The 12,941-nt window shown below is 53.1% G+C and overlaps 1 protein-coding gene across 3 annotated transcripts in view; it reads right to left on the bottom strand.

Moving 5' to 3' along the window:
* The window catches only part of GALNT14 (polypeptide N-acetylgalactosaminyltransferase 14), a 168,961-nt gene that overhangs the window by 31,735 nt on the left and 124,285 nt on the right, over positions 1-12,941 (bottom strand). For all 3 annotated transcript variants that reach the window (XM_045580561.1, XM_036434854.2, XM_045580562.1), the window contains exons 3-4: positions 9,882-9,980; positions 2,264-2,331 (exon numbers count right to left, since the gene is read on the bottom strand). In XM_045580561.1, coding sequence (XP_045436517.1) covers positions 2,264-2,331; positions 9,882-9,980 — 167 coding nt within the window. The remainder of the gene's footprint in view (positions 1-2,263; positions 2,332-9,881; positions 9,981-12,941) is intronic.

The following is a 12,941-nucleotide window of genomic DNA, read 5'->3' as shown; positions in this document are numbered from 1 at the left end:
GTGAAGTGAGCACCCGGGATGGGGGTGAGGCTGAAGAACAGGTAAGGCGGCACTGACTGCGGTGCCCACCACCAACTGCAGAGCCCCGCCCGGACTCCAGGGCTCCCAGGACCTTTGGCCGGGACACCGACCATGGCTAGCAATGTAAGATGTGGCCCAGTCCACGCAGAGTGGCTCTATGGAGGTCAGTCACATGCACACTTGTTAGAAAACACTTGCAGATGGGAATTCTGAGCAAGGGCACTGGGGGCCATTGCTCCTTTCCTCCAGATCACTCTAAGCAGGAGATAAGAGTCCTGCTTATTTCACAGCGGCCTGGAAAACACTGCTGGGCGGCCAGAGAAGGAACGGAGTGAATTTTGGAGTTTTCTTTCATACCATGGACTCCATACAGGAGACCCTATTTGTTAAGGGGTCCATCCAGAGTGTCTTCCATCACACAGAGCTGGTCCAACGTTCCATCACACAGGAAAAAGTGCCAGGATGGGCAGTGGTCGGCAAACTCATTAGTCAACAGAGCCAAATATCAACAGTACAACGATTGAAATTTCTTTTGAGAGACAAATTTTTTAAACTTAAACTTCTTCTAATGCTACTTCAAAATAGACTTACCCAGGCCAGGGTATTTTGTGGAAGAGCCACACTCAAGGAGCCAAAGAGCTGCATGTGGCTCACGAGCCGCGGTTTGCAGACCACTGGCCTAGGGTCATCCTTTAGCTTGCCCTGCTGCCCAGAATTCCCCAGGCTCACCATCCCTGGTTGTGAACTCTATCGTGTTCCCACCAGTTTGGCTTTGCTTCATCAGTTTACCAACCTTGGCCTCTCTGCTTGGCTCAGACTCTACCGAGTGACAGCAAAGACTCACACATGCTATCTTGGGACCTCATGCCGTTCTAAGCCCTTTGAATGTGTTAACATATTTAAATTCTTATATAAACCACATCTATTATTATCTCCATTTCATAGTCAAGGAAACGGAGACACATCGAGGTTAATAATCTGCCCAAGGCACTTCCCTAGTAAGAGTGAGTGACAGGTCTAGGATTTGAAGCCAGACAGTCTGGCTCCAGAGTCCACGTTCCAAACACCAGGCTATTCTGCTTCTAAGTGGATCTAGCAGCATTCCCTTCTCCAGTCTCAGCGCCAGGCCACGGCCTAGCGGCCGGGACAGGTGCCTCCCCATCTCCAACCCCTTCTCCACCAGGGAAAGGAGATTAGATCACTAAGTTACAGCACCCAAGTCCCTATGGACCTGGTGCACAGCCCACTCATGCAACGTTTCCAAGGTCCCGAGGCTCAGTCACAGATGTGGGATTCTAGCCTTCCCGCAGCAGACCTCAGCATAGCAGTGCCTCCTCTACCAGCATCCAGCATCAGCTCTGGTGGGGACAGGCTCCACCCGCCTGGACTGGGAGTTGCCCCGGGTGGCCCTTGTCTGCTTCCCCTGGTTCATCAGTGGGGAGGGGCGGGCCTGCCTGGGTGTGGCTGACTGCCTGGAACTGTACCCATGGCTCTCCGAAGAGGTGTCGGCACTATTCATACTTGAAGCCCAACAATGTTTCTTTAACGACTGTCCCTGTCAAACTGAGCACACAGATGTCAAGCTTTCCTGGGGGACAGTGGGTTTGGGACATACGAATTTGGGTGGGGCCCGGGTTCTTTGACAGGACGACTAGGAAACAGCGATGACCAGCAGGTTGCAGGGTTGGAAGGCAGGGGCTCACTGTGTCGTGGCCAGCTAACGGGATGTCCCACCAGGGGATGCCAAAGGCAGAGCCCACCTGGTCTTCCTGTAGGAATGGAAGGGAGAGGGTGTGGTCTCCTTGGCTCAGGCTAGCAGTTGATCACAGCATCCCACACAGGAATCTTTGGTGATGTATTTGCTTCTGGGCTCTGAGCACCAGGGTCAGTCCTTTGAAGGTCAAGTTCCCATGTCCAGGAATGTAAGATAAGGAGCAGTGACACATATGCATGTATGTACACCCAGGTGTGCACACATGCATACACACACCAACCCAGGCAGGAATCTATTAAATTTACCTGCTTAGGTCCTCACAGACTCATAGCAGAGAACCCAAGACGCTGTTTTACAAAGGTAAGCCTCATCACCCTCTTGAGCTCCGCTTGGATGCTCAAAGGCTCCAGTCCTGCTATAAACCTAGGCTCTCCTCCATCCCCAAGAACGCTGGGCTCACCCCTGCCTGGTACTGAGGGGCCGGAACAGACATTTGTGTCTACAGAGCAAGGGAGCGATGCTACTTACGGTCATTGCTGAAGTCATCCACTAATATGATTTCCTTGATCAGATTCATAGGGGTGCGGTTTAATACGCTGAGAGATGGGAAGAGGAAAGAACGTTATGACTTCTAATGGCAAATAAGTGTGTTAAATTGAGTTTAAAAAAGATGCCATTGCATTTGAGGGATAAAAACTCAAGAGCAGCTAAAGGGCTGGTCCAGGCCCCTGGCTCCCCTGGGGCCCCTGGCAGAGAACTCTGCTCTGTCTTAGTGAATGCATGCCACCACCACTCCCCCAGCGCCAAGGCAAATGCAGGAGTCAATCTCAACAACCCCCATCTCCCTGAACCCCCACACCAAACCAGTGACCAAGAAAGACTGGCTGGTTCCACTTGCAAATGTGACCTGCATCCCTGTCACACCTCACACCTGCTCCGAACTCTTGTGCAGTGTTTTCCAGTAGCCTTGGACTGCCCAGGCTGTCCTCCTGGGGCCCCCAGAGTAAGCTCTCTGACCTCTGGTTGCAGAGAGGAAGGGAGAGGGATAGAAAGCTAGAAACATCGATGAGAGAGAAACATCGATCAGCTGCCTCCTGCACATTCCCCACTGGGTATGTGCCCGCAACCAAGATACATGCCCTTGACCGGAATTGAACCCGGGACCCTAGAGTCCACAGGCTGACGCTCTATCCACTGAGCCAAACTGGTTAGGGCTACAGACAAATAATTTGACAAGCCCTCCTTCGTGGCTCCCCACAATCTACACCCCAAGCCCTCAGCGTGCCCTTCAAGGCTGCTTGTCACAGCCTGGAGCCAGCCCCCAGGTTCCCAGCCTGCTCATAACCAGTGCAGTTACCTGGAGACACCTGCCCGTTCATAATGCAGAGCCTGTCCCCCAAGGCAGCCATGGCTAGAATGCCCATCCTCTGCCGTGAGCGCCAGTTCAAATGTCACTTCCTCTCTAATAGCTTTCCCAGCCACTCAGTGAGAACGAATCGCTTCCTCCTCTGGGACTCCTCAGCAGTTGTTGTCTGAAGCTTCCCTCGGCTTTCACCGCTGCCTGACTGGGGGCTGGTTTTGCTGGACCTGGTCATATCCTCACGGACAGGTCATATCCTTGTCAGGTGACCTCTGCATTGCCGGAGACCAGCACAGCCCCTTGGCCCATGCTACCCCCTCCAGGGACATTTAGTGCACACCTACTGTGTGCTGGGCACTAGGTGTGTGATGAGGAACAAAGGAGACATGAGCTCTGCCTTCCAGAAGCTTGCGGTCTAGCAGCTACCTAGTACAAGCTGTGCAATCTTGGGTGAATCACTTGACTGTTCTGTGCAGTGAAGTACTCCATCTATAAATGGGGATGACAGTAGGAGTAGCCACTTCACAGGGCTGTTGAGAGAGCTAACGGTGAAAATGTATCTAAAGCCAAAACCGGTGGATAGAGCATCGGTCTGCGGACTGAAAGGTCCCTGGTTCAATTCTGATCAAGGGCATGTACCTTGGTTGCAGGCACAATCCCCAGTAGGGGGTGTGCTAGAGGCAGCTGATCGATGATTCTCTCTCGTCGATGTTTCTAACTCTCTATCCTTCTCTCTTTCTCTCTGTGAAAAATCAATAAAATATATTTAACAAATGTATCTAAAGCATTTAGCAGGGTGTCTGGCAATAAAGGATGAAGCCATTATTATTGTTTTGTGCCTCCGCAGGATTTTTTTGAATTGACTTAGTTTAGCCTCCTGTGCTATGGCTCTGTATCCCCAGGGTAGGCTGGGTTTTGGAGTTCTCTCTGGGTGTCAGGCTGGATCCCACTCCTCATGAACACCCCAAACCACATGGTTCCTCAGAAATATTCCTGGGCGGCACCATCCACCTCAGAATGCCTGGAGCCATCCACGTGTTGGGGAGGGGGTTCGGATAGGCCAAGCAGCTGAGCATGTCCTTCCTCTCAGGAGGGACACTCAGCACTGTTTCCATTCACCTTTCTAAGAAGGCTCTGGGCAGATCCTTGCCTCGAGCTACCTTTATTCATAAAGCCTTAGCTCTCACCATGGCAACTGGTGTCAGGCAGAGAGAGGAGCCCCAACCCCATGCCTGGAGCCCTCTGCTGGGAGGTGGGAACCAGGAGGGTCAGCAGGTGGCGGGAGGAGACCCTCACCACCTCACCCGTGATCTTCAGAGAGAAAACACAGGCAAGCTCAACAAACAGCGGCTAATCAGAGAGGGGAGGGGGGGAGAAGGAGACAGCGAGAATGGGAAAACCTGCCTGAAGAATACCCTCTAATGAGGTTTGATTATGGCAGCCGCTTCTGCATGCGATTCCCCAAATCCCTGCCGGCTCTTTGAAATTCAAGAGTTCTCTTCTGCGAACATCAAAAGGTAAATCGCGTGTGTGGCTCTGTGCCGGTTGAACTGAGAGATGATTAGCGAATAAAAAATGCCCAGGGTTTAAACAAGAAAAAAGAAAAAAAAGAAAAGAAAAAGAAAGAAATCATCAACAGTAAGTGCTAATTAGACCATTTCCTGGTAACACCTGGCTTGTTTTGGCTCCTCTAATCACAGCAATTGGAGTGATGTGTTGGGGGGGAGGGGGTAGTTCCAGAGAGTGGTGCTGGACAGCGCTGGGCAGGTGCTCTGGGCGGCAGGGTGGCCAGTGAAGGAGAAGGGTCCAGAGCGGCCTAGGAGGCCCTCTCTTCTGCACACTCCAGTCCCATGCCCACCCCGGACCCCAGCTGCTCAGGTCTCCCACCTTTGCTCTCATCACTTCCCTGGCCAGCACCCTCCCTGACAAAGCCATGCTTCCCCCTGCTTCCGGCCCCCTGGGGCTGTCCCAAGCCCTCTCCTTCTGCAGCCTCAGCCTGGCAGTGGGTGCTTACCTCCCTGGCATATCCAGGTCACAGTGTGCTGGGAATTCTGCTACACCTGAGCCTCCCGTCCACAGCTCACATCCCCAGGGAGCTGTGCAGGCAGCGTCTCACTTTCTGCTTCCTGCCTGCTGCCCTAATCGTGGAGCCCACATGGGCATCCCGAGAGGGGGTGGGCATGGCGGTGTGGGCAACGTGGGAGGTCAGGAGGCCCCACCACTGCCTACTAGCTGTGCGATCCTGAACAAGACGCCTTCCTTTCCATCTGTAATTACATTTTCCTTGTAAGGGCAGGCGATATTAATACTTGACCTACTTCACAGGCTTTTGTGCGTATGAAATGAGGAAATGTATTTGAAATTGCTTCGTGAACTCCACGGTCTCTATGCAGGCAGGGTTTATCAAACGCTCCATAAATACCGGCTGAATGAAGACCTGAGGCTGGGGGAGAAGTTGACTTGTTCTGGAGCAGATCGGCGTAGGTTGAGGCCCTGAACCTGTCCAGCCTCCATTCACCAGCTGGGGAGCTCCAGGGAGTACTGAGCCCACAGCACCACCACTCCCTCAGCTGCATGAAAGGCACTTAGCACTGTGCCTGGCCCACAGCCGCTGCTCTTGGAGTCTGAGTGTTGACAGTCATGACATTGGTTCTCAAAGTGTGATCCCAGAGCCAGTAGCATCAACCTCACCTGGGGGCCCCACTCCAGACTCATGAGATAGAATATCGGGGGTCGGGGGTCCAAGAAACCGTGTTTTTAACAAGCCCTCCCCAGTGCTGCCTACCCACTGGAGGTGCATCATCTGTTGTCACTGCACAGGCTCAACTGGTACCAGATACTGTTTCAAGGCCTTAATCTGCCTGAGCTCATTTACTCTTCTCCGCAAAGTCATTATTACCAGGAGTCCTTGGTTTGCAGAAAAGGAAACCGAGGCAGAGAGATGAAGGAGCTAACACAGGGTCACGTGGTTGGCAGCCAAATCCGGTCTCAGAGTCCGATTTCTTAACCACCTTAACCCGAGAAATTGCTCCTCTAAGTCTAGGACTTTACAAAGAAGCTACAGGGAGAGACGCGGATATGAAGTATCGATCGTGTAGGCTCCAGAGCCCCGTGTGTGTGTGTGTGTGTGTGTGTGTGTGTGTGTGTAGCCAAAGGATGCCCCCAAGGAAGGGGACAACCTGCGTTTCCCATATACACAGGGACCTGCAGCAACACCAATGGTAAACCATTTTGCCAGGCTTTTCTCTCTCTCCTGAAGCGAGAAAAGTCCCCTCACTCACCTAGGCTGTGATTCTCTCTCCCTCCCCCCATTGCCCACCCCATCATGCTTCTACTTGGCTCTGAGAGTCCTTATATGGGTCTTTCCAGCCCCTCGCCCTCCAGCTAACTCAGGAGCTCAGGGCAGAGAGCTTGGGCAGATGTGAGCACTGGCTCAGTGCTGGGAGGAGGGAGGAGAGGAACAGTCTCCCCACCACGCCACCCCCAGATCCTCGAGCCTCTTTCCTTTCTGAGGGCCTGGCTATCAGAACTCTACAACATTAAAGATGAAAGGTGCCTTAGAGGAGACCCTTTCATCTATGGTGAAGTGTTGGGAAGTGCTTCTTAGTCAGTTCCTTCTCAGGAGTGGAAGGAGGTTCAGAATCTCAAGGCAGTGATACCTGGCCATGAAAGTTTCTAGAAATAATCTTCCTTGCCTCCCTCCCTAAAATTCACTTCCATCCAGCCTGCTGCTGATGTACACACACGTCTATTCCCACGTGGCTTTCAGATCCTCAATCTGCTGTTTGTGTGCATTACAGTGGGGCCTGAGCCAGGGGCCCAGCTTACATCAGAAGTTCTGAGAGGTGGGACACAGGTCCACGGCTCTCTACAGAAGCCCAGGTATGGTCTGACACTTCATGGCTATCCTCTGAAAACTATGTTGATGACGTGCACAGGGCATCGGAGACAGACCTCCAGGCCAGTGGACAGAGGCACGGGGATCACAGCCTTGGCTGCCCCCACTTCCACACAGAACCGCAGGACATTGACCCAAGAATCCTGGCCCCTGTCCTCCATTCACCACACACACCCAAACTTCACAGACTCCAACTGGGGCCCCAACTAAAGTGAGGCGCTCGGCAGACTTAAAGTTCAGTGTGCATTTAACATGTTAACGTGATTACAGAGTATCATTATTGCTGTAACGAAGAGGTGGAGGAGCAGCTGGAAGAGGAGAAATATGTCTTAGGACTAAAAGGGCTGAGTCTAAGGGCAGCAGCTGAAGTGTTCCCAAGAACATAAACATAGGGAAGCTGTGGGGCCTGTGGCCTCCATGTTTTAACACCCCTAAAACGTTCCCGAGACATCCCCAAGAGGAAGGTTTATTGTGAGGGATGTGACAGAACTTGCGACATCGAATACTCTTTTATCACCTTCTTTACCGATGTGGTTCCTGACCTGCTCAAGGTCACCGGGCTAGAAGCAGTGGGGTAGGAACTTGATCCCAGGTCCTCAAACTCTAAGTGTGGTGCCCTTTAAGAACCCCTTTGCCTCTTGTCTTTTGAGTGCTCGCTAGGTGTGCAATATAGGGATGGCTAATATTGATCAAGGACTGGCCCAGATCGCAGTCCCCTAATGGTGAGAGCGTGTGTGTGTGTGTGTGTGTGTGTGTGTGTGTGTGTGTGTGTGTGTGTGTGTGTGTGTGTGTGTGTGTGTATGTCTGAGAGTATATGTGTGTGAATGTATGTGAGTGTATGTGTGTGAGTATATGTATGTGAGTGTGTGTGTGTGAGCGATTGAGTGTATGCATGTGAATGTGTGTGTGTGTATATGTCTGAGAGTATATGTGAGTGAGTGTATGTGAGTGTATGTGTGTGAGTATATGTATGTGAGTGTGTGTGAGTGTGTGTGTGAATGTGTGAGTGTATATGTGTGAGTGTGTGTGTGAGTGTATGTGAGTGTGTGAGCTAAAGAGTGTGTGAATGTATGTGTGTGTGTATGAGAGAGAGTGTATGTGTGTGTGTGTGTGTGTGTGTGTGTGTATGTGAGTGTGTGAGCTAAAGAGTGTGTGAATGTATGTGAGTGTGTGTGTATGAGAGAGAGTGTGTGAGTGTATGTGTGTGTGAGTGTATGTGTGTGTGTGTGTGTATGAGAGAGAGTGTGTGAGTGTATGTGTGTGTGAGTGTATGTGTGTGTGTGTGTGTATGACAGAGAGTGCGTGAATATATATGTGTGTGTGCGTGTGAGCAGGTGTGTTGAGGAGGACAGAGGTGTGTGGCATCAGAAGACTCCTTGAAGGAGGAGCAGCCATCCTGGGAAGGGCTTCTCTCGGATGGTACAGGGTCCTCCTGGAAGTATCTGATGGACGTGCCCACAGCCTTGGCAGGGGCTGTGGCTGGCACTCTGGAACCAGTGCCTCTGCTGCCGTGTGCTGCTCTGCCTGCAAGGCCCCACACCTCTACTCTCCCTTCACCAGAACAGACCCGGGTAAATGGGGCCACCCCCACCCTCATCCCCTCCGCCATGTACCCACCCCACACCGCTTGTGAGTCTGAGAGGTAAGTTATTAGTTTACCGTGAGACTTGCAGTGACACCTGACAGTGAGGAGCATTTTCTCATCAAAAGCTTAAGTCTTGTTGGAAATATAATTCAAACCAGGCTGCTTGTGGGATGGATGCAGAAGCCAGGGCAGACAGGGCAAGCAGCTGGTGGAAGGACCCAGCCAGCCAGTTACCAGGACATCAGGGCAGCAGACAGAGCTGCCCCCGTGGTCAGAGGGGAATGTGGGACTGAAGCCTATGTGTTTGGGCCGGTCCCGCCCTCCTTTTATAAGGGATACACTGACCCTGCACAGTAGACACTCGTCATGAGTGACAGGTGTCACAGAAGACTTGGTGCCCGCCACCAGGGGGACCCTATTGCTGACTCCCTCCTGCCATTTGGGGCTTCCCAACCTGCCAACAGCCATGCAGGTAAGGCTAGGAGAGAGAGGAGGTGTGGCTTGTGGATAGAAATGACAAGAGATTTTGCTGTGCTTGGTTGTCTCCTTCTTAGGCACAGAGAAGGGGAGTCGAAACAACCAGGATCTCCTGAGAAACCCCCAAAAATTCCCGGTCAGGTCTCTGGGGCCTGTGTTCCAGGGGTGTTCGGCAGGGGGCAGATGCCGGAACGTTTGCACATCAAACATGCATGCAGGCCGCACGCTACACAAGCAAGGACCTACTTATAGAGCAATGCATGGCCCAGACTAGGCCCTGAGGGTGGATGGAGAGGCCCAAGAGGGAACAGGGCTGAAACAGTGGTGGCTGAGAAAGCACACATTAGCCTTTACCCACTGGGCTGCTCTGGTTTGCACCATCGGCCCTGACGGGCGTGGGAGGCTGCGGAGAGGCAGGTGCTGGGATAGGCAGCACTTGGCAGACCCCAGTTCTAATCCCAGCCTGATGCTGGGGGCGGGTACACACTCAGCCTCTCAGGCTTCAGCTCCTTCGGCAGCTGTGAGCTTAGAACTCATCTTCTATAGGTGGTCAACACAGTAGGCAAGGGCAGGGCTCCACCAGACCTTCCATGACTCTCAGTGACCTTCTGCAAGTTACCCAACACCTCAGGCCGCCATCTTTCCCCTGTGGAATGGGAGATGTGAGGAGTAACCGAGTAGACACACATGGAGTGTGTTGAACAGTGCCTGGCAGGTGGTTAGAAACACGATATTCTCATCACAAGGCCAGTCTCCCCAGCAAGCAAAACGAGCCGTCACCAAGTGCTGCCTCAGGCGGGCTGGGTGACCCTGAAGGCTGCCTTACCTGCGGATGGTCCTGAGCAGGGTGGAGCGGGCCTCGTTGTGGAAGGTGATGATGATGCTGGTGGGAGGCAGGTCCCTGCAGTACATGAGCAGCGTGCATCTGGGGAATAAAGGTGGAGACAGCTAAGACCTTTGGGGGCAAAGGAGATGACAGGGGCTGGAAACACAGGCAATGTGGTGGTTAGCAGCATATGGACAGATGCCTGGAGTCAGATGGGGCAAGACCCAGGGCCTCACCCAGCCCGACCAGGGGCAGGGTAGCTCCAAAAATGACTGAAGCTCCATTTCCCAATACCTTGGGGAACCTGGGCTTGGAGCCTAATTAAGCTGAGATTCAGAACATAAATGTGGGCTTTCTCCCACGCCCCCGTGAGTACCAAGTGGTTCCTATGGCTGCACACACCTGCCCCCAAATCTTGGGCTCTGCTCCCCGGTCCGGGTCCATCCAGCTGGCAGCGGCTGCACATGCTCTGGGCCAGCAGCTGCAGCCCAGCCCTCCATGCTAACCCTGACCTCCCGTCCCACACACCAACATCCGGCAAGCTTACAGAGGCAGAGCCCTCAAACCCCAGCATAAACAGTAAAACCCCGTCTTGAAAAAGCATTCATTTCCACGTGTCCAGGATTGTTTCATATGACAATCACATCTGGGGTTCTTTGAATTCAGTACCTGGCTGCAAGTGAAAACTGTAGCCCGCAGCCCGGAAATTACTATAATAACGAAAACAAGCCTGCCGAGAGGGGCTGGTGCCACCAGGAGCTGTCCCTGCTTCTTGCTATTTCGGGGGGCTGTCCGATTCCACAGAGGGGTATTAAACAGGAAGGAAATAACAGGTTTGCAGAGTGAAACATTTCCTTTCTTCATTTTCCAATTTCTTCCTGGGTTTTTAACTTGAGGGATCCAGAAACCCAAGGATGGACTTCAAGGGGGCTGTGAACTCTCTGAAATTGTTTGAAAGCCGCATATGCAAATTCCTACCTCCTCTTTTAGGGAAATGCTGCATAGTTTTATGTAGATTCTCAGAGAAGCCTGTGGCCTAAAATACTTCAGAGCCTCATTCCTGGGCCAGCGGGCCTGACATCCCTTCGGCCTCACTGGTAATTCTGAACTCTTTTCCCTAAAGAGTAAAACCGAATGAGAGAACCTTTGGGGACAGGACCACCCTCCCACACAAGGGTCCAGGCACCATGGCCAGCCGGGGGACCCTGGGCAGACCACCTGCCCCTCAAGGCTGCTATGCACTCCTCTGGAAGGTTCTCACAGCATCAGCAATCCAACGCTTTGATCAGGGCTGACACGCAATAGCATAGTGTCATGCGTCAGCGGAGAAGCCACGGGACCTGGGTTCAGCTCATTGCACCCACTTTGCTGGTGTGTGACCTTGAGCCTCAGTTGCCCTCAGCTGTTGGAGTAAAGGTTCTCAGAGGCTGTCATGACATCAGATGCGATGGTACCGGGAGCCGGGAGCAGGGGCAGGAGGCAGAGTCACAAACGTTCTGCCACTGAGGCCCAAGTGTGTGGCTACACACCCAAATTTACCATTCTAAACCTCAGTTTCTTTATCTGGAAAGTGGAGACAGTTTTTAACTGGTAGACTCCCCATCCCCGTGTTTCTCCCCCCCGCCCCCCATTATTAATAGATGGCTGACAAATAGTAACTCCTTTTTAACACCAAGTTCAAGTCCACAGACTCCTCCTCTAGTGGGTGTAGTCAGATCTTGCAGGGGCTGGAAAGCTGTCTGGCCAGTGCAATAGTGGGTGAGGGGTGCTTGAGGCTAGAGGAGGAGATGCGAGCAAAGGAGGTGGCGTCAATGTCAGAGAGGGGAACCCGCACTGTAATGTCCATTTGAATCCTGGGTCTGCTGGGCACTGCTGTGTGCCCGTGGGCACATCATTTACCTTCCGAACCTCAATGCTGTCACCTAGACAGTGTGGACAAACACCTCCCTCCTGGACTTGTTCTGAAGACCGCAGACATTGCAGACAAAGCACCTGGTGTTCCGCAGATGCTGAGTAAATGACAGCTGGAATGACCACCCTGAGGTCGAACCAACCTCCGAGCAGTGCTTGGTATTTCTGAATGAGAGACACAAAGTCATGGTTCAGAAGAGGAAGGGGCTTTGGAGATCGCCCAGGCCGGGCTCCTAAACTGGGCAGAAATCTGTGGCATTAACAGGCCTGGGCTGTTCTCTCCTGGGCCTCAGCCCTCCAGCTTCCTGAGCCTGGGCATCAGGAGTCCTGTATGTGCCTTGGGCATGCACAGGCTTTGGGAGGGCAGGTAGCGGGGGGTGGGGCCTCGGACCTCAGAGGCACAGGCATCTTGCTCCTGGGACTTAGCACTATCTGCCTCCTGCCCCTGTTCATGGCTCCCGATACCCGGAGTCATCCTTTATCATATCTGATGGCATGACAGCCTCTGAGAACCTTTACTCCAACAGCTGAGGGCAACTGAGGCTCAGAGTCTCCCTCAAGGTCACACACTAGCAGAGTGGCTGCGATGAGCTGAACCCAGGTCCCGTGGCTTGTCACCTGACAAGGGTCCCTTGTGCCCCACTGTGAACCCACCCTGGCTAAGGCACAGAGCTGGAGGGGCCGGTGCTGGGTGGGGCCCACCTGCCCTCCCAGGCCCAGATGGGCCACAGCCCCGCCCACAGAGGACACGGGCAGCAACAAAGCCAAGGGCTGAGAAAAAAATTCTTAAAATCTGACGCAGTGAGGAGAGGCGGCTCTCTGTGAGAGCAATCTAAAAGATTAATCAAACAGCGAGATCTACTGGGGACACGCGAGGAATGAGAAAGGCTGCCAACACTGAGATCTGGCGCCGACAGCCGGGCCAGAAAGCATGTTTATAATTTATTAAGGGCCCGGGGGTTTTGCTGGAGAGGAGAGCTAGAGAGCAGAAAGGATAGGCGTGGGGGTGGACCGAGGAGGAGGAGGGGCGGGATCACCGCTGTGCTGAGAGACAGGTGCCAGTCCGGGGCTGCCGGCTGCCTTACCGATTGCCCCAGAAGCTCCTGAATAATACACACCCCTCTCAGCCGATTTTTCCACCAGCGGCTT

Source organism: Pipistrellus kuhlii, unplaced genomic scaffold (genome assembly GCF_014108245.1).
Source record: "Pipistrellus kuhlii isolate mPipKuh1 unplaced genomic scaffold, mPipKuh1.p scaffold_m20_p_13, whole genome shotgun sequence".
Lineage (NCBI taxonomy): Eukaryota > Metazoa > Chordata > Mammalia > Chiroptera > Vespertilionidae > Pipistrellus > Pipistrellus kuhlii.
Note: the sequence above shows the minus strand (reverse complement) of the source record. Positions and strands in the feature narration are given on the sequence as shown.